At 36.9% G+C, this 21,966-nt stretch overlaps 1 protein-coding gene across 5 annotated transcripts in view; it reads left to right on the top strand.

The window, feature by feature from the left end:
* Window positions 1–21,966, top strand: part of WRN (WRN RecQ like helicase) — a 153,962-nt gene that overhangs the window by 84,448 nt on the left and 47,548 nt on the right. For all 5 annotated transcript variants that reach the window (XM_049631648.1, XM_049631645.1, XM_049631647.1 and 2 more), the window contains 3 exons: window positions 6,135–6,322; window positions 11,871–12,045; window positions 16,811–16,992. In XM_049631648.1, the coding sequence (XP_049487605.1) occupies window positions 6,135–6,322; window positions 11,871–12,045; window positions 16,811–16,992 (545 nt within the window). The remainder of the gene's footprint in view (window positions 1–6,134; window positions 6,323–11,870; window positions 12,046–16,810; window positions 16,993–21,966) is intronic.

The raw sequence follows: 21,966 nt of genomic DNA, 5'->3' as shown, positions 1-21,966 counted from the left end.
GGCGGTGGGCCGGAGGGGGGCGGGTGCAGAAAGAGAGAGGGAGAGAGAGGATCCCAAGAGAGAGGATTTGTTCAGACAGAGCTCAACTCGGAGCTTGAACTCATGACCTGAGCTGAAATCAAAAGTCAGGTGCTTAACCCACTGAGCCACTTGGACGCCCCTCCACCCATTTAAACAGTGAGGAAATCTCATGAGATCTTCAGGATATGTACAGAATCTAATAATTTCTCTCTTGATCTCTGTCACCACCCTGGTACCAGCCACCATCTCCATCTCCCTGAAGCAGTAGCCTCCTCGTTGGTCTTCCTCCTTCCACTCTTTCCCTCCTTCAGTCTATTAACCCAGCATCTAGAGTGATCCTTTTAGAATAAGTCAGATAGGTTATGTCTTCTGCTAAAAATCCTCTAGCAGTGGACCTTTTCTCTCTAAATAATGACAGAACTCACTACCATGTCTTATGTGGTCTGGTCTTTCATCTTGTCTTTGACTTGATTCTCTACTTGTCTCCTCATTTGCTGCGTCCTGACCACATTCTCTTTGATATTCTTCAACGGAGCATGCTCTCGCGATAGGGCTTTGTTCCCGCTCTTCCCTCTCCCTGAATACTCTTCACCCAGATAATTCACATGGGGTGATCCCTTACTTCTCTCAGGTCTTTGCTGAAATACTACTTTTTCGTTTAGGCCTCCTGGGCCACCATATTAAATTTTTAAATCAATTCCTCCCTCCAACATTTCAATATTCCTCCTATTCCTTTGCTGTTTTTTAAAAGCACTTACCACTGTTTAACTTACTGTGTTACATTTTGTCTATTGTCTGTGAGTCCCCACTAGGATATTCTCTGTGGGGACAGGCTGTTGATAATCTTGCTCGTATCATCAAGAATAGGACTGGGCACATAGTGGATGCTCCATAAAATACTTGGTTAAGTGAATAAATGAATTCTGATGAGAAAGCCAAGAATCAGAGAAGTCCCCTTCCCACGCGGATAGTGGTGGAGTTGGGCCGTAGTTTCACAGTGGGACACTGCTAGTTTCTCAAACAAGTGATTTGAAAGAAGTAAAAAAAACATAGGTGTAGTTTCTGCTCTGAAGTAGCTCATAGTCCAATAAGGGAGTTTAGATCTGTACCTATAAAAGTAGAAACAATAGTACCAAACAGTAAAGGGTGTGTGGAACAGTACAAATATTAATAGAATAGATTAATATAGAATTAGTTTAGATTAATAATAGACTAATAATAGATTAATATAGAATTAATATAGAATTCTACAGAATAGAATTAATATAATAGGAATATTAGCAGTGTTAATAGTAGTTAGTAGTATAATAGAGGAAAAATATGTGTGGTAAAAGTCAGTGGGTTCAGTGTGCCTCAAGGTCTGCTTTCCATTAATTTAGAATGGTTTAAAGTAAGCTTTTGGAAAATAGGAAGATTGTTTTCTGTAATCCTTTCCCAGGCCTTTGATTCCAAAAGGATTGTGTTAGAGGAGTTTTAAGTATTTTATGCAGTTCTTAAACACTTTTCAGTGGTGAATTAAATCTTTTATTATATCTGGCTGTGGACTCCATTGGATCATTTTCATTTCTTGTGATGGTTCAGTATAGCACAGGGTGTTTGTCAAGCAATGGCTGAGAAAACCTTTCCCCCTAGTGTTTTCACAAATCCTGCTGATTAGCTAGGTGGCGAGAAATGCCACCTGGTGGTTGTAGGACTCTCATTTTCCTCACGGTTGTCTGTGCTTTTCTCCTCTTTCTAGTTACAGTCACACTGGGACAGCTGATGCAGCTTCACACCATATGATTTCAATGAGTTTAAAAATAGCAAAGAAATCACTAAACCACTTGGCATAAAGATTCCCATGTGGAGAGAATGAGACAAAGTGAGTCTCAGAAAGAGCAACCAGGCAGAAAGCTATACACCAGTCTTAAAATTCTCTAAGATTCAAGGAGAAGGAACCGAACCGTGAGATCCGTGAGACTTGTTGATTCTTTCCATTCCTTCCTCCCCCAGCCTTTCCCAAAGATGGCATGCAGGCACTCAGTAATTACTTGGACTGAGTGAATGGCTGCATGAATGAAGCATGATATTATGCAGTACCAAGTGAGAATTAGCAACACGACCCAAATTTAGAAGCAGATGGAATAGTCATACTTCTCTGAATCTGTAGATGCTATACCATTGAAGTCTAGGACTGAATCATTCCTAAATATATAGTCATAAGATTAACTTATATTTTTTGCCTGTTTTAACAAAACCTGGTACTTATTTCCAAAGAAGCCAAATTTTCCAACTTAAAGAGTAAGAGTTTTCATGAATTAAGAACTTGATATGACTAGGTGACACCATAATTTATTGCCTAAATCAGTTTGCTTTGGAATGTTAGAGATTACAAGCTATTAATATTTATGCTGTGAAGACAGCATAAACCAGAGTGTCCCTGGAAACCAGGATGTGTGATCACCTGTCTCATAACCAGCCTGTGTGCTATTTCCAGGCTTCACTCTCATTTATAAATTTTAAACATCATAAGGTACCACAGACTTCTAAGAGAACAGATTCTATTCATTTCTGAAGTGGAAGGAAATAACTATTTTCTTTTAATTTAATATATTCCAGGGACACCTGGGTTGCTCAGTTGGTTGAGTGTCTGACTTTGGCTCGGATCATGATCTCACAGCTTAGGGGTTGGAGCCCCACATTGGGCTCTGTGCTGACAGCTCAGAGCCTGGAGCCTGCTTCGGATTCTGTGTCTCCTTCTCTGCTTCTCCCCTGCTCGTGCACTCGCTCTCTCTCTCTCTCTCTCTCTCAAAAATAAATATTAAAAATTTTTTAAAAATTAATATATTCCATTACTTCTATTTTCTAGTTGTGGAAGCAGCATTCTTAACTGTGACTGACTTTCTAGAGTGCTTGAGGCAAAAGAGTGCATTTACGGTGATTTTTTATCATTAGCGGGTCGCTGGCATAGGGCATTTCTAGTGGCAACATGGGAATTTTGAGTTAGAAGAGAGTCTAACATTGTGGAGCCCAGTACATATCATATTTTAGAGAAAAAAACCGAGGCCAAGAGAAGACCTCGCCGAAGTCAGTGGCAAATCTTGGATTAGCGCCTAGGGCTCTGGAGTTCTTGTCTAGAATTCTTTCCCATTATGCGATGACAACATCAGTAATGGCTGAAACTTTTCGGGTGCTTACTGTGTACCATGCATTATGTGCAGCACATTACATGTCCTGTTGTCCTCAGGTCTTCACAGTGACTTTATGAGATTGCTGTTATTGTTGCCATTTTATAGATGAGGAAACCAAAGTTTAGAGAGTGAAATAAACAGCTCAAACTCTCACACCTCGTTAGTGACAAAAAAGACAGGATTTGAACTCGGGCAACTGACTACACCAGATATTTTTCACTACCATGCTGCTCTTTTGCCTGACTTTTCTATTAACTTCTTCAAGAGGTGTTCTGTTCATTGCTTAATTTCTTATTTTCAGAAATGCATTGCCTATTCACTCATACATTATACTGTTTAGAAAAACAGACCATACCCTCTTACTCTTTGTGTCCTGAAAACATCTGTCTTTCTCTGCATATGTAGTTAAGCAACAAGTATTTTCTTAGTGCATTTATGAATTGTTTGAATAAAGCACTTAAATAGATGAAAGTGCTTTGTTGTTGTAAGGGTGAGAAGACATTCCTCGGGGCACCTGGGTGGCTCAGTCGATTAAGCATCAGACTTCAGCTCAGTTTGTGAGTTCAAGCCCCGTATTGGGCTCTGTGCTGATAGCTCAGAGCCTGGAGCCTGCTTCAGATTCTGTGTCTCCCTCTCTCTCTGCCCCTCACTCACTCACACTCTGTCTCTTTCTCTCTAAAAAAATAAACATTAAAAAAAAAAAGTGAGAATGTACATGTCCTAGGAGCTTCTAATGTTTGAACTTTCCATATATATGTATATATATTCTCTAAGCTTGGTTAGAGAAACTAAATTCTTTATAAATTGGCCTATTCATTTATAAGTTGTTATAGATGGCACTCTCTAACTTCAGAGAACAGTCTGATTATAAGCCAAAACTCAAGGAAGTTAATTTGGGGGGTTAATTTTTAAATAATTTAATTAAAAATTTTAAATTTAATTAAAACATTTAATGATATTTAACACATTTAGGGGCACCTGAGTGCTCAGTTGGTTAAACATCCAACTCTTGATATCAGCTCGGCCCCATAATCTTGCGGTTTGTGGGTTCAAGCCCCATGTTGGACTCTGTGCTGGCAGCATGGAGCCTGCTTGGGAGTCTCCCCCCTCCCCCCACCTCTGCTCGAGAGAGAGGTTGCTCTCAATCTCTCTTTCTCTCTCTCAAAATAAATAAATAAACATTAAAAAATAACACATTTAAATAATTTCATAGAATTTAAGGATAGAGAATGCAAAAATGCAAATAACTGGGTCACACTGGTTGTGGTCTCTTTTTTTTTTTCCATTAAAAAAAACTACTTCCAGACTTCATTTTTTTATATGAGCTTTGAGATAATTAAAAAAAATTTTTTATAATGCTTATTTATTTTTGAGAGAGAGAGTGCCAGCTGGGGAGAGGCAGAAAGAGGGAGACACAGAAACAGAATCAGGCTCCAGGCTCGGAGCTGTCAGTAGAGAGCCCAACGCAGGGCTTGAACCCACAAACCACAAGATCATGACCTGAGCCCTAGTCGAATGCTTTAACCACCTGAGCCACCCAGGTGCCCTGAAATAATTTTTAATTCAGTAAAGCTATATTGATTGTAAAAGTACTTTGTAGTGTTTAGTAAATTGTATCTTGTTTTCCAAATTCTATAATTGCTTTTTTACAAATTGCCCATAAACTTTCACTTACATGAGGATGATTGCTTAAACTGATTTGTGAGTTACCTGCAGGGCATCTAAAGAGCTATTTTCTGAGGATATCATTTATTTTGTTTGTAAGAGACCACAAAAAGTATTTTTAGAACGTTGTATTCTTGGATATAGAACAGCTTAATGATTTAGGAAGAACTTGAAGACTTACTCCATTTTTTTCTGAATATAAAATAATAGCATAATTAATTATAGCTCACTGTGATAATAGGGACAAAAATATTGAATATAGTTTCATGGGAGGTATATTGTTATCCTACTTTAGAATTTCTGAAAGATTACATGTTCATGTTTTTCTTAGTACCTTGCATGTCTCCTGTTTTGGCTGCTAACCTTTTAAGTTAAGTCTTTTCTAGACTAAAAATAGAACATGAGTTGGTTGCTCAAGGAACCAATTAATAATAGATGTTTCATTTTATGTACTCCTCTTATGTATTGTATGCAATCATTAACTTAGTGAACTGGAGAGAGGTTATCCAGGTCATTAAGAGCTGTGTTTCTAGATCTGAGAAGCCATAAACCAATATATACAATATAGGAGACAAAAAAAAAAAAAAGACTTACTGCTTTGTATAGTTAGATTTTCAGTGAATGAAAGGTTTATGATTTGTGAATCACAGATTAATAAAAAATAAGGTATAACATATGACTTATATCAGCACTATTATAAATATAATAAATGTTTACAAAATAATAAATGAAGAGTTAGATAGCTAATAGGTAGATTGTATTGAAAAATCGTATGGATTTAGTGTTTTATTTAAGTGATTTATGATTTTTTAAAGATTTTTTTAATGTTTATTTTGAGAGAGTGAGTTCATGTATGCACACAAGTGAGGGAGGTGTGAGAGAGAGAGAGAGAAATGGTGGTGGGAGAGGGAGAGAGAGAAAGAGAGAGAGAATTCCAAGCAGGCTCCTCACTGTCAGTGCAGAGCCTGATGCAGGGCTTGATCTCACAAATGGTGAGATCATGACCTGAGCCAATGTCAAGGGACAGATACTTAACCAACTGAGCCACCTAGGTGCCCCAAATGATTTCTGATTTTTAAAAAGTAAATGTATTATGAAGGCTGAGAAACAAGTAAGTAGGAAGTTTTCTTTTTCTTCTTTGAAAAAGTAATATTAAAGTTATATTTTTAACATTGTTCCTCATATAATTGTTGTCCAGTCTCTTTGTAAGATGGTGGTAGAAATGTTAGGAAGTAATGAGTGCTCTCCTTTCTGACAAATCAGTTTTATTTCATTTAGGTTCCAATTGTTGCAGTCACTGCTACTGCAAGTTCTTCAATCCGGGAAGACATTATACATTGCTTAAAACTGAAGAATCCTCAGATTACCTGTACTGGTTTTGATCGACCAAACTTGTATTTGGAAGTTGGACGAAAATCAGGAAACATCCTTCAGGATCTAAAGCAATTTCTTGTCCAAAAGACAAGGTGAAGAATTCATGGTTGATAAATTTTGGTGAACTATTTCCTTCTTAAATTTTTGCTTTATTTATTTATTTTTTACTATTTTCTTCTAATTCATATTTAACATATTTCAAATTCTACTTAGCTTTGATTCAAGTCAAGTGTGATGTCATATTAACAAGACAGTGACTGAGTAAATAGCCTATTTCTGAAGTCAGAAACTAATTCATCTGGTATTTTTCTACTTAATTTTACTTGAACAGGATATATGCTCTTTTTTTTTTTTTTTTTAACTAAACTTTACACCCAATGTGGGGCTTGAACCAATGATCCTGAGATCATGAGTCACATGTTCTACTGACTGAACCAGCCAGACACACCGATACTCTTAATAATTGATAAGTAAACAACAAAAATAACTGAGTCTTTTATCTGAATTCTATCTAGTTTGCTAATTATCTAATTGAGTATTAAGGAATTTTATTTATTTGTTAAAAAAATTTTTTTAATGTTTATTAATTTTTGAGAGAGAGAGTGTGCAGGGGAGGGGCAGACACACACACACAGAATCTGAGCTGTCAGCACAGAGCCTGATTTGGGCCTTGAACCCACAAACTGTGAGATCATGACCTGAGCAGAAGTCGGACACTCAACCTACAGAGCCACCCAGGCACCATGAGTATTAGGGAATTTTAAAAGCCATCTTATTGATAAGTACTTTTGAGCCCTTACTATGTGCCAAGGACTCAAGGACTCTCGTAGGTGCTTTATGTAAATGATGTAGTAATCCTTGTAACTGCTCAATAAGCTACATATTATTTTCATTTTACTGATGAAGAAACTGTCACTAGTACTTTGTCCTTTTTGTTTTGTTTGGAGGCATTTTATATATATGCTAAGAAGCTTTCCTTTGCCTTATTTCCCTGATCTGTCTCGTTGGTGAAAATCTTATAACTGTCATGTTATGAAATGTGTTGTCAGAATTCATGAAAATAATGTTTGTCCTACCAACACAAAGATAAAACAAATCTAGGCAAATAGAGTTTAAAGAACGTCATTAGTTTCTTCCTTAAGGACTACTGGGGTCCTTTAGGATGAGTTTTAATGTAGGATTTGTTATTGGCTTGATTGTACTACATTTAGATTAAAACAAGAAAGTAATGGGGACGCCTGTCTTGCTCTGTCAGTAGAGCATGCAGTTCTTGATCTCAGGGTTGTGAGTTCGAGCCCCACATTAGGTGTAGAGATTTCTTAAAAATAAAATATTTTTAAAAATAAATAAAAGATAAAACAAGAGGGGTGCCTGGGTGGCTCAGTTGGTTAAGCATCCGACTCTTGATTTCAGCTCAGGTCAGGTCATGATCTCACAGGTTCATGAGATAGAGCCCCACATTGGGCTCTGCACTGACAATGTGGAGCCTGCTTGGGATTTCCTCTCCCTCTCTCTCTACCTCTCCCTGGCTGTGTCTCTCAAAATAAATAAACATTAAAAAAAAAAATAAAACAAGAAAGTAATGAATATATTCTGAGTACTCTGGCTGTGCTAGAGATCTCTCTGAAGTGAGTACTCATTGCACTTAACTTCTTTTGTACCCTAGAGGGAAAACATTCTCTTGAAGAAGGCTGCTTATTCTAGGCTAGAGTCTTTTAACAGTGGGATCATTATCTATTCTCCTAATCTTTGATCTCCTCTCCCATCCATATTTTTCTCAATCTCAGTGGCCTTCCCCTAATAACCTTCTTCTTTTGAAACTGTTTGCCTGTGTGTGTGTGTGTGTGTGTGTGTGTGTGTGTGTGTGTGTGAGACACTGTGACATTTTATCTTTTGGACTGTATTGTCCTTTTATGATATCTTATGTAAATGTTCTCTTCCCATCTTCCATGTTAATTCTGCCAGTGAAGGTCCCTTAGCCCAGACTGTTATCAAACTCCCCCCCAACCCCAGGGTTCCTCCTTGCTTCTTCTATACACAATTTTCAGATTCGCCATCTGAAAGTACATCCCTGAGTCTTGGCATTTCTCTCTGGTGCCTCCCTCTTTCCTGAGACTAAAGGCCAGAATCCTTAGCCTGACATCCAAGACCATCCAAGATTTTTGTATTTAATATGACGTGGTTTTTCTGAGAGCAAAGCAAAAAAGATTTTTGCATCCCATTTTCAATCCTTCAAGAACAGTATGGTAGCAGCCAACCACTGAGAGTCAGAATGCTTTCTGTAGATCATAGGCAAAGAGAAATTTTTCCCTTAATGAGCAATAATTAGATGGAGGGTAATTAAGACTTCAGAGTGTTGCCTTTTATTTCCATTTTATTCCCTTTATTTAATTCTACCATTTTTTTTCTAGTCATTGAGCTAACATGTTTGTTAAATCCTGACTTTGTTTTCTATAATCACGATACATTGAAATTGGGTAGACAAGCCTCTCATCTATCTAATTTAGTGATTAGATGAAGATAGATTTTTTTTCCCCTCCCAGAAATTGTTGTGAGGAAATAACAATGTTTAGTAAACCACTTGGTGAAGTAATAACCCCCCCCCCTTTTTTTTGAAAGAGAGAGAGATGAGGGGGAGAGAGAAAAAGAGCGCAAGTGGGGGAGGGTCAGTGGGAGAGGGAAAGAGAGAAGCTTAAGCAGGCTGCATGCCCACTCCCAAAGCGGGACTCTAGATCTCACAACTGTGAGAACGTGACCCGAGCCAAAATAAAGAGTCAGAGGCATTGCTAACTGAGCCACTCAGGCACCCCAGTAATGAATCCTTTTGTAATAGAGATTTTTACACCTTTGATTCTTCTGCTCTATAAGTTCAAATTTTGTGTATTTTTTACCTTTTTTTTAGTGTAGAAAATGATACACAGTCTTAATATCGATGTGAATACTACAGATGCGCATAAATTCCAGAGTACTTAGATCTTCCCATCTGATTCCTCACGTATCATCACTGTTGACGTCTGGGCACTTTATATATATACCCTTTATATATACCCTTCTGTTCTCTGTGCCGTGCAAATGTGCACTGCCAGCTTTTGTTGTTAGCTTTGTGCAGAAATAGGTACACAGTATATCCATTTTTTAGGCAATGTTCTCCTTTGATTTAAAGTGTCTTTCCTAAGATACATGTTAAAATCTGCAATTATTACAGATATATCTCTTTCTCCCTTTATTTACTTCTGTCGATTTTTGTTTCATGTGTGTTAAAGCACTGTTAATCGGTACATACACATTTAGGATTTTCATATCTTCAATAAATTGAAATGTTAAAGCTTTTTTCTTTTTCTTTTTTTTTTTTTTTTGCGTTTATTTTCGAGACAGAGAGAGACAGAGCGCAGGTGGGGAAGGGGCAGAGAGAGAGGGAGACCCAGAATCTGAAGCAGGCTCCAGGCTCCGAGCTGTCAGCACAGAACCTGACGCGGGACTTGAACCCATGAACTGTGAGATCATGACCGAAGCCATGATCATGACTGAGCCACCCAGGCTCCTCAATAAGTTGAAACTTCTATCATTCTTAGTAAAAAAGTGTCTTTGCTATCTTTCTGCATAATGTGAGGGCACATTAAACAAGGAGGGCACTTGTTGGGATGAGCACTGGGTGTTACATGTAGGCGCAGAATCACTGGATTCTACTCCTGAAATCATTATGGGACTGTATGTTAATTAACTTAGATGTAAATTTTTAAAAAACTAATAAATTTTTAAAAAGGAAAAAAAGTTGGGGCCCTAATGTGTAGGATATTTCAATATTCACATTTTGTTGAAGAAATTTTTCTTCTTTGAGAAATGTGTGGGTTTTTAAAAAGTGTTTGTTTGTTTATTTTTGGGAGAGAAAGCATGTGTGAATGAGCAGGGGAGGGGCAGAGAGAAAGAAGAATCCCAAGCAGAGAGTGGGAGAGAGAATGCCAAGCAGACTCTGTACTGTCAGTGCAGAACCTGATGTGGGGCTCGAACCCATGAGCCCTGAGATCATGACCTGGGTCAAAATCAAGAGTCACACACTTAAATGACTGAGCCACCAGGTGTCCCATACTTAAGTTATTTGCTGTGAAGTTTTGTTACAGAAGCCCATTTGGTCGCTATCAAAAATTGCTTTGAGTAGATTATTCAATAAAACTCTTGGAGTCAAATAACTACCTATTTTTTCTTCTCTGTTTAAGTATGCAGTGACTTTTGCCATAGTCCTTCTTAAAGGATTTAGATCCACACGATCTTTTATTGTTTGCTTAGTTAATTTCATAGTACGAATGTACATAATGATGATGAACATTAGGTGATGTTTTCACAATTATAGTTCTGCTGTGAATATTTGTGTCTATGTGTCTTTTGGTAAATGTGTAAATGTATTTGTAAAATAGATTCCTGAAGTTGAAATTGTATCAAAATGTGTATGCATTAAAAAATAAATAAGACAGGCACTTGGGTGGCGCAGTTGGTTAAACATCTCTTGGTTTCAGTTCAGGTAGTGATCTCACAGTTTTGGGAGTTCAGGCACCACATCCGGTTCTGTGCTGGCAGTGCGGAACCTGCTTGGGATTCTCTCTCCCTCTATCTCTGCCCCTCCCCTGCTGGTGCTGTCTCTGTCTCTCTCAAAATAAATAAATAAACCAGTTTTTCCTAAATACAAAATAGCACATTCTTTTTCTTAAGTCAGCATAAATGAATGTATTTATGTAAATGACTGTATTGAGAAATCAAACCTTTTCATTTTTAATAAACAAGCACAGGTTTCAGGGCACTCGGGTAGCTCAGTTGGTTAAGCGTCTGACTCTTGATTTCGGTTCAGATCATGATCTCACTGTTCATGGGTTCAAGCCCGCATGGGGCTCTATGCTGACGGTGCAGAGGCTGCTTGAGATTCTCTGTCTCCCCTCTCTCTATGCCTCCCCCTGCAAAAAAGAAATAAATAAAAAAAACCTTTAAAAAAAAAAACAGCACGGGTTTCTAAAACAGACTTTTGAACAGATGTTTTCTATAATACTTACAGTCTCAAGATTACTAGTAAATACTTCTTTGAACTATAAAAATGATCTTTAATGTTATAAGAAGTTACTGCTTTTTTAGTAAAATACATAGAAACTCATTTTTTTGATCATGAGAGAATAGGAATAATGTAATATAAATTATATCCATTCTCCTATGTAAATAGTCACTTATCTTTCTCCTATAAATGAAGACTAATTTTTCACCTAGTGCTTTTGCATTTCTAAAAGTATGAAAATTGCGTTTCAGTAGTTTGTAAGCTTTTATCAAGGCTTTTACTTAAATAAGTAAACTTGTCTCTTGTTTAAACAAAAAAATGAGTCAAAAGTGTTTGGGATTTAGTATAATTTATTTCCACATTTGACTTTCCACATTTTTATGGAGTTAAATATATCCTTTTTTCTATATGATTTCTCTTTTTTAGTGTTTTACTAAAAAAATTAATTAAAAATTTAAAAATTAAATTAAAATTGAATTAAATTAAAATTTTAAAAAGAAAGGGGAAATTCAATAAGGCAAAACTCAAACTGGTTTTGGAAACTCAAACTGAAGCCTGTATATTTATGTTTGTTCTCTTGGTTTTGTTTTTTTGTTTTGTTTTAGTTCCACCTGGGAATTTGAAGGTCCAACTATCATCTATTGTCCTTCCAGAAAAATGACAGAAGAAGTTACAGCTGAACTTAGGAAGGTGAAGTTAGCCTGTGGAACATACCATGCAGGCATGTGTGTTACTGCAAGGAGAGAGGTTCATCACAGGTTCATGAGAGATGAAATTCAGGTGTGAAGATCCATCATCATTACTCTCTATTCTTCCATGGATACAGATATTTGTCTAATATTTGCCATATCTTTATGGAATACTTTGTGTTGAGTTTAAAGAAGTCTCTCTCATAAAGGGAATTAATATATAATGTGTAAGATAGATATATGAACAAACTACTGCAGACTAGTCTTAATAGGAGCCTGCACATAGAGATTAGGTGCACAGAGGAGGGAACGCTAGCTGTTAAGGTAGCTTGTACTGTGGAGATGGTCCATCCAGGAAGAAGCTATTTGAGTGGAGAGTGAATAGAAGTTTGTTGTATGCTAGGCCAGTAGGTGATGAGGGAAAGGGCATTGGTTATGGAATTCCAGGAAAAGGGACTAGCATGTGCAAAGGCACTGTGGTATGAGAGGGCCTGCTGGGTTCAGGAAATTGGGAGTATGAAATGGTTAGAGAGAAAGGGAGTGTGGAGTAGGAATGGTACAAGGTATAGGTGAAAAGGCAGGGAGGAACTGTTAGAAGGTCACAGGAAAACAGTTTAAGGGGTGGTTGGCCAGGTTATGGGTGGCCTTAAAACTTGCAGAGAGGCAGGCTGGGATTGATGTGATGTGCCTGTAGTTTTTCTAGACTACTTTAGCCTTAGAGTTTTTTATTTAACTTTTCATTTAAATTTTAATTCATTTTTTAATAGTTAAAACAAATTAAAGTAGAATAATTCTTGTTGAAGTTGATGTGAGGGAGAAAGTGTTCCAAGAGTCTTCCAGTTTCCCAGGACAGTCCATGTGGCAGAGCTCCGCAAAATAGAGTTTGAAAGCCATCATGAAGACGACTCTGTGTTTTTGAGCAAGATAATACTATTCTAGAAACATTGGATTAGCAACCCTAAGCAGGGTTGATTTGAAGGAGAAAAACAATAAAGTTAAATGGGTATCAGTGACCTTACTGTGAAGTGCTCCAACTGAGCTTCCTGTAGCGATCAGAATCCTAGTTTAATGGGTGTTTTGCAGAATATTTAGGAAGATTTAGATACAAACCACGTTGGTAGGTTTAAATCAACAGCTTCACGCCATCAACATCATACCCAAGGTCTGTCACTGTAAGCCTGTGGACTAGCTCTCCTCTCAAGAGAGGAACTTAACTTCTTTGCATTTTCGGCTCAGTTGGTCTTCCATTTCCCCTCTGCCTAGCTCTGTAGGTGTTGTTCAGACAACCTACCTCAAGTATGGTTCATATGTACTGTCTGTGAAGCTCACTGTGCGTTGTCATGCTGTAACACATTCCTGCCCTAAAAGCACCTATTCTCTTTCTTCCTCTTCTTTCCAAAGGTAGTAACAGCTATCACAACTGCTTAGAGTTCCCTAAAATCTTACATGTGTGTACTTTTATTCTATTATCTCAGGAATTTGAAAGTTACCAGATAAAATTTATTGGCTGCTGCTTACTGAATCTTAACAATTGATGTTTGAGCTATTAACTAATCAATGATTTCTTTCATCTTGTTTTATTATTAGTCATTTAGGTAGAAACATCTTCTACAGATATGAGAGATTGCAAACTTTATCTGTTAGGTTGTGATGGGAAACTTTATTGGATGCATCTGGTTTCCAGTGAAACCTGTGTTCACTGAAACATTAATACTTTGAAATATGGCTTTAAAAACCTCACAGTGATCACTAATTATACTTAATATCTAGAAAGGTCTATGTATGTATGTGCCACTATATATTCCCTCTCTATGGCAGGATGTCAAAAAGTTTTATCCACATTATGAAAATTAATAAATTAATATTGATGGTGTCACCCTAGGCTGACATCAGGAGTTCTGCTGTATATGACAACTATTTAATAAATAATTCAGAAGCTTCACATTTGCATTGAGAGTTCTCAAACACCTTCTCAAGATGATGAAAATACATTTCCTCATCTATATAGAATAGTCTGATGCTCTTGGAATTGATTACCTTCCATTGAATATTCATTGAGTGCCTACTGAATGCATACATGTACAGAATTCTGGATGTTCATTCTCCTCTCTTTCTGAAGTTGATTTATACTTTGGTGTGGACCTAAAAGTACAGCTGACCACCCAGCTCACTACCTTAGCTCTTAATGCCTTAGATTGATTGATGCTTAGAATCTTAGTATTTTCTATTTTATAATTTTAGAGAAATGTTTTTCTTTCCCATTATTCTTAACCATATCTAACCTTATTCAGATGTAGATTTGCATTTTTAGTTTGTGACCATTCGTTCTTACTCTTAGTCCTGATTTTTAGTTTCAGGTCCTTTCATATTTTATTTGCCTTTTCAAGGTGACTTGAATTCCTTTTCTTTCTGGGATGAGGTTGTGAATAAATTATTTGATAAAATATCTATATTTTCACCTGAGCATTTATGATATTTTGAAAATCATGCCTGTAGAATAGGGTGATCTCATCTGAAAAGAGTATCATAAAGGGGCACCTGTCTGGCTCAGTAGGTAGAGTATGTGGTTCTTTTTTTTTTTTAAGTTTTAGTTATTTATTTTGAGAAAAAGAGAGAGAGCATGAGCAGGGGGAGGGCAGAGAGGGAGAGAGAGAGAACCTCAAGCAACCTCTGCATTGTTGGTTTGGAGCCTGACAGAGGGCTAGAACCCACAAACCGTGAGATCATGACCTGAGCCGAAATCAAGAGTTGGACACTTAACCGATTGAACCACCCAGGTATGTGGAACATGTGGTTCTTGATCTCAGGGTTGTGGACTTGAGCTCTAAGTTGAGTATAGAAATTAGTTAAAGATAAAATCTTAATAACAAAACAGTATCATATGATGAAAATTAGATCTTCAGAGTTCTCACTGCACACACATACACACACAAACACACACACACACGCAAATAGTAACTATGCGAGGTAATGGATGTTGTAAGTAATTTTATTGTGATAATCATTTTACAGTGTATATGTATATAAAATTATCACATTATGAATCTTACATAATGGTATATATCAAGTATATCCCAATAAAGCTGAAAAAATTTGACTCAGAAATACAGTTTAAAAAACCCTTAAAATTATGTTGCTTATTTACTCTCAAATATAACAAAATAGCCCAGTCTTTTCACTCAAAGCTCGCTCTTTTTCTTTCTTTCTTTCTTTCTTTTTTTAAGATTTTATTTTTATTATCTCTGTACCCAACATGGGGGCTTGAACTCACAACCTTGAGATAAAGAGTCTCATGCTCCACTGACTGAGCCCACCAGGCACCCCTCAAAGCTTTTTCTTTTTTAAAAAAATTTTTTTAACGTTTTATTTATTTTTGAGACAGAGAGAGACAGAGCATGAACGGGGGAGGGGCAGAGAGAGAGGGAGACAGAATCGGAAGCAGGCTCTAGGCTCTGAGCCATCAGCCCAGAGCCCGACGCGGGGCTTGAACTCACGGACCGTGAGATCGTGACCTGAGCTGAAGTCGGCCGCTTAACCGACTGAGCCACCCAGGCGCCCCTCAAAGCTTTTTCTTAATAAATTTCTATTCCTATCTTTTTCTTTAATCTTTCTTATACTTCCTTTTATCTGTTTCTCCTTTCCTTCCTTCCATCCCTCCTTCCTCCCTTTCTTCCCTCCTTCCTCCCTCCCTCCCTCCCTCCTTTCTTTCTTTCTTTCTTTCTTTCTTTCTTTCCTTCCTTCCTTCCTTCCTTCCTTCCTTCCTTCTTTCCTTCCTTCCTTCTTTCCTTCCTTCCACTCTTGGTCCATCTTAATACATTTTTTTTTTTTTAAATAGCACTTTATGTTGGTTACACACATAGTTTAAAGAACCAGCTGGTTCTATAGTGCTAACAATGAGAACAATAGCCTCTCACTCTCCTTCCTTCCCTACTTCTGTTACCTATTCTTGTCTCTTTTAGTTTAATCTTTTGGTGTTTACCCCTAGATCTTGCAATGATTGCTTTTACTGTTACTACTTAGTTTTTTATTTATTAGATTTAGGCATTGCCACTGACTTCCTATTATGAGGAATGAAAGTTTAGCTTCCTTTCACACCCCTTCCTGCCCTTCTCCTCACTCCATTTATGTATTTCTAACCCACTTTCCTCCCAACATTAACAATTTGGTTAGATCAGTATATATGTGTATATATGTTTAAATGTTATATATTTACGTAATTATTTCTCTGCAAATGCTTTTATTTCTAAGCCATGTAGTATATAGTTACTTTTCTTGTACATCTTCTTTTGTTGCTAATACTTTAAAATTTTTTGGTTATTTTTGTGTTCTCACTAATTCTTCCCTAGAATTTCCCCCAATCATGTAAATCTTATTTCAGTATGCTTATACATATTAGATATCTACTAATTTTATCTTTTTAAAGATGCAAAGATAAATTCATGTTTCATTTTACCATCTTTAATGAGAAGTTTTCCTTCCATCTATAATAATGCTAAAAATATTAAGATAATGTGTAATCAGGTAAGGACTCTTGAAACGTCATAATAACAAAGACTCTTAATATAATAAGTGCTTTAAGAGTCTGTTGTGTGTCTTGTACTCATAGGTGTTCAGAGAGACCACTTTATTTGCTACTTAAGTGAGGAATTAGAAATCCTGTTTTATGGTTGCCAGTCCCTGATTTGTAAATTGTGCAGATGATCTTTTAACCTGTGATTGTTTGAAATTATATGAAGTTCAGTTCCATGCCAGGGACTTTAGTTAATGAACTAATTAATTACTTTTACCACAAGGTAAAGATGTAAGGCTTTGGTTCTGCTACATATTTGTCAGACTACATTATTGTTTATTCCTAGTGTGTCGTGGCTACCGTAGCTTTTGGCATGGGCATTAATAAAGCTGACATTCGCAAGGTCATTCATTATGGCGCTCCTAAGGAAATGGAATCCTATTACCAGGAGATTGGGAGAGCCGGCCGTGATGGACTTCAGAGTTCTTGTCATGTACTCTGGGCTCCAGTAGACATTCAGTCAAATAGGTAAAAACATTTCTTGCTTTCACCCTTGCAGATTTCTTTCTTTCCACATAAGCTTTGAAAGTATTTGTAGCAGCATCCAGACTTTCAAGTAATGTGTTAGGTGCATTTGAAACCAAACCCAAACAAGACATCTCAAGAACATTCGTGGTAAGTGTTGCCACCCAGAGGAGATGACCTGATGTCAGCTCTACCTCATTTAGTGTGAGGAATTAACTAAATGGGGACTATACTGGGAATGGAACATAGATCGTATGGGTGCTTCCCTAATCGTGAATGGACAAACTATTTTCTGTCTCCCCAGGTCCTCTAAGTTTGATATGTGTTCAACCATAGTTTCTTCAGATACCGTTTATTTTGTTATTGGTTCTTTCTTCCCATGCTACAGTGGTACTTATTCCAAGAGACTTTTTACCAATTCCTGTTTGTCTCTCCTTACCATCTGTTTCTTTTGTTCTATGAAAGCATGCCAGCTCTCATTGACTGTGTGTGAATAATCACGTTGCACTGTACCCATTCATTGTACTGATTGACTACCATGAAAAAAATGAAAGAGTTCAGTGTTTAAATGTAAGAAAACTTAAACACAAAGCAAATCTTCGTTGGCATGTAAATTCTATGAGATTTATATAGGAAAGGAAAACTTAATCTTGCAAAAATTTTAGGGGCAGCAGTTAGCAACTGATTCCCTCTTCCAGAGGGGCGATAAAACCTCAGGAAAAAAACTTATATATGGTAACTGATGGGGCTGTTAAGATGAGGTATTTTCAAAATGCACCTCCATGTAGCTGAATAAATTGAGCTCTTGAATGGACATATTAGCTCATGTTATTAAAATGATAAGAGTGCCTATCCAATCCTGTTTTTATTTCATTCATCATTCAGCGGTGCTCTGTTTTGAGTGCCCACTATGTTCTAAGCATTATGCTCTGTGCTGGGGATACAGTGATAAATAAATGAAAACAGATGTGGTTCCTGTTTTCATGGGGCTTGGAGTATAATGGAAATGGAAGATCTTAATCGCAGAATCACACAAGTATGAATACATAGGATTCATTTTCTGTTCTGCATTTGTGTTTGAAAATTCCAATAGTGGAAAGATTATTTATTTATTTATTTAAAAAATTTTTTTAATGTTTATTTTTGAGAGAGAGACAGAGAGACAGAACTGAGCAGGGAGGGGGCAGAGAAAGGGAGACAGAATCTGAAGCAGGTTCCAGGCTCTAAGCTGTCAGCACAGAGCCTGACGTGGGGCTCAAAATCACGATCTGTGAGATCATGACCTGAGTGAAGTCAGTCGCCCAACTGACTGAGCCACCCAGGCTCCCTGAAAGATTTTTTAAAAGAGATCATGCAAATCCGTGTAAGATTGCAGCTGTGTTAAGTACAGGGAAGGAAAGTTACATTGAGTAGTGTATAATAGGGTGTGTATTTACCAAAAAGGTCAGGTAAGACTTCTTTCAAGAGGTGGTAGGGTAAGTTGATCTGAGAGAAAAATTGAGATTCATTAGGTAAACATGTTTGATATAAATTTTAAGCTTATCATTTTAAGAGTAGTGGTAGCTTTTGTTTCTTAACACAGTCAATAAAACCATCCCCTCAAACAGAACATTACTGTTTTTCTCTTGACTGTTGTCTATGTAAACCTTTTTATAAACTAAAATAATCGGTATAGAGTATAGCTCTGCATGATACTATTAAATTTGGGATTGTATCAAGCGTATGCTGATTCCTGCCAATTCTGATTTATTTGTACATTGTGATAAAAGGTGCTGAATACTTAACAGCCCAAGTTTTATATTATGACTTTACAGGTTCATTAGTAGATATAGTTCCTGTTTATCTGAGTCTCAAAAGATATATTAAATGGTTATCTCATTAAGATTTCACAGGAAGTAACAGTGATTACTAATCAAATAACGGTGCCAGAAAACCCATGCTTGAATCTTGAGTGTAGACAGGTTGTTCTTTGCAGCCATCCTATGGGAAATAAAACTATAGGATTTAGGACAGATCTGTGTCATCCTTGTGACAAACCTCTTCTTTAGAAAACGCAAAGTTTGAGAATAAATAGAGTTGCTGGTTCTCACTGAAAAGGTTACTGTAATTTATAAAGTTTAATCTCAATTTAATAGATCTTCCAACTGGTTCCATCTGATTTCTATTTACGGTATTGCTTTTAGAATCTTTCTCTTTTTTCAACTTATTTTTATTATGTGGAATATTGTGCTTTATTTTAATAGTCTTATAAGAAGAATAACTATTAACTGAATTTGCTTATAGACGGTTATAATTTCATGTTTGTAGATTTGTTACTGACACTGATGACAAAAAGTAGGTAAATGTAGGTCGTTTAAACCAAATATAAGGGAGTCTATAGTACTTAAAAGTGTAGGCATTGTTTTCTTTGTTCTTTCTGAGGAGAAGGAAGTGAGAAACAAAGCAAAAAAGGAGCTACAGTTGATCCTTGAACACCTTGAGGGTTAGGGCTGCCCATTCCCCAGGCAGTTGAAAATCTGCATATAACTTTGACTCTCCCAGTAGCCTACTTGTTAACTGGAAGTGTTAGGGATAACATAAACAGTTGATTAGCACTTATTTTGTGTGTTAAATCTATTATATACTATAGTCTTACCATAAATAATCTAAAGAAAATAAAATGTATTTTTAAAAATCATAAGAGAAAATACATTTACAGTACCATACTGTATTTATAAAAAAAAGTTCACATGTAAGTGGACCCATGCAGTTTAAACTCAGGTTGTTCAATGGTCACCTGTAATTTTTAGCCCATGAGCTAGGAAGAATGAGATTAGTAAGAACTAGAGTTAATAGAAGAGACTTTTAGGTAAATTATGTGGGAAGTCATGGTGGTTGGTGGTGTTAAATCATAAAAATGTTTTTGAATAAGAAATCATTTGGGTGTTCAAACTTTCCAGAACTCACTTAACTGGATTCCCTGTTCGTGTAATCTTTGAGAATTGTGCAGAGGTGTTTTTATCTGTCAGAAGGTTGAATAGTCATAATATTAGTGAGGTCTGTTTTGATGAGGATCAGGATTATGAATTAGATCTTATATGTAAATATTTTCTTTTGATATATCTGAAATGTATTCAATTCAGACTTCTGTTTATTATTATTATTATGATGATGATGATGAGACTTATGTTTATTCTTGAAAGAATTCTTGGAAAGACATGCCAAGGGAGATTGTCATCTTCTGATATCTGATATTCATGGGGTTTCTTCAAAGAAGACTAGAATTAACAGAGTCAGGATGAGTCACAGCAGCATTAACTTTTTAAAAACAAAGATGTCTTGGGGCCCTTGGGTGGCTCAGTAGGTTGAAGTCCAACTTCAGCTTAGGTCATGATCTCAGTTTGTGAGTTTGAGCCCTGCATCGGGCTCTCAGTGGAGCCCGCTTGTCCCCCCCTCTCTCTCTGCACCTCCCCCACTCACTATCTCTCTCAAAAATAAATAAACATTAAAAAAAAATATGTCTTTAGCATTTCTTTTTTTTTCTAACTTGTTTTATTTTTTATTTTTTAAAATTTACATCCAAATTAGTTAGCATATAGTGCAACAAATGATTTCAGGAGTAGATTCTTTAGTGCCCCTTACCCATTTAGCCCATCCCCCCTCCCATAACCCCTCCCGTAACCCTCAGTTTGTTCTCCATATTTATGAGTCTCTTCTGTTTTGTCCCCCTCCCTGTTTTTATATTATTTTTGTTTCCCTTCCCTTATGTTCATCTGTTTTGTCTCTTAAAGTCCGCATATGAGTGAAGTCATATGATTTTTGTCTTTCTCTGACTAATTTCACGTAGCATAATACCCTCCAGTTCCATCCATGTAGTTGCAGATGGCAAGATTTCATTCTTTTTGATTGCTGAGTCATACTCCATTGTATATATACACTACATCTTGTTTATCCATTCATCCATCGATGGACATTTGGGTTCTTTCCATACTTTGGCTGTTGTTGATAGTGCTGCTATAAACATGGGGGTGCATGTGTCCCTTCGAAACAGCACACCTGTATCCCTTGGATAAATGCCTAGTAGTGCAATTGCTGGGTCGTAGGGTAGTTATATTTTTAGCGTTTTGAGGAACCTCCATACTGTTTTCCAGATTGGCTGCACCAGCCTGCATTCCCACCAGCAGTGCAAAAGAGATCCTCTTTTTCCACATCCTCGCCAACATCTGTTGTTGCTGAGTTGCTAATGTAAACCCATTCTGACAGGTGTAAGGTGGTATCTCATTGTGGTTTCGATTTGTATTTCCCTGATGATGAGTGATGTTGAGCATTTTTTCATGTGTCGGTTGGCCATCTGGATGTCTTCTTTGGAGAAGTGTCTATTCATGTCTTTTGCCCATTTCTTCACTGGATTATTTGTTTTTTGGGTGTTGAGTTTGATAAGTTCTTTATAGATTTTGGATACTAACCCTTTATCTGATATGTCATTTGCAAATATCTTCTCCCATTCTGTCGGTTGCCTTTTAGTTTTGCTGATTGTTTCCTTCACTGTGCAGAAGCTTTTTATTTGGATGAGGTCCCAGTAGTTCATTTTTGCTTTTGTTTCCCTTGCTTCCGGAGACGTGTTGAGTAAGAAGTTGCTGTGGCCAAGATCAAAGAGGTTTTTGCCTGCTTTCTCCTCGAGGATTTTGATGGCTTCCTGTCTTTCATTGAGATCTTTCATCCATTTTGAGTTTATATTTGTGTATGGTGTCAGAAAGTGGCCCCGGTTCATTCTTCTGCATGTTGCTGTCCAGTTTTCCCAGCACCACTTGCTGAAGAGATGTCTTTATTCCATTGGATATTCTTTCCTGCTTTGTCAGAGATTAATTGGCCATATGTTTGTGGGTCCATTTCTGGGTTCTGTGTTCTGTTCCATTGATCTGAGTGTCTTTTCTTGTGCCATGTCTTTACCATTTCTAACAATTTTAAATAAGTTCAGTATTATGGAAAAGATCAGTT

Source organism: Panthera uncia, chromosome B1 (assembly GCF_023721935.1).
Source record: "Panthera uncia isolate 11264 chromosome B1, Puncia_PCG_1.0, whole genome shotgun sequence".
NCBI lineage: Eukaryota > Metazoa > Chordata > Mammalia > Carnivora > Felidae > Panthera > Panthera uncia.
This window is presented reverse-complemented; position numbering and strand designations above follow the sequence as displayed.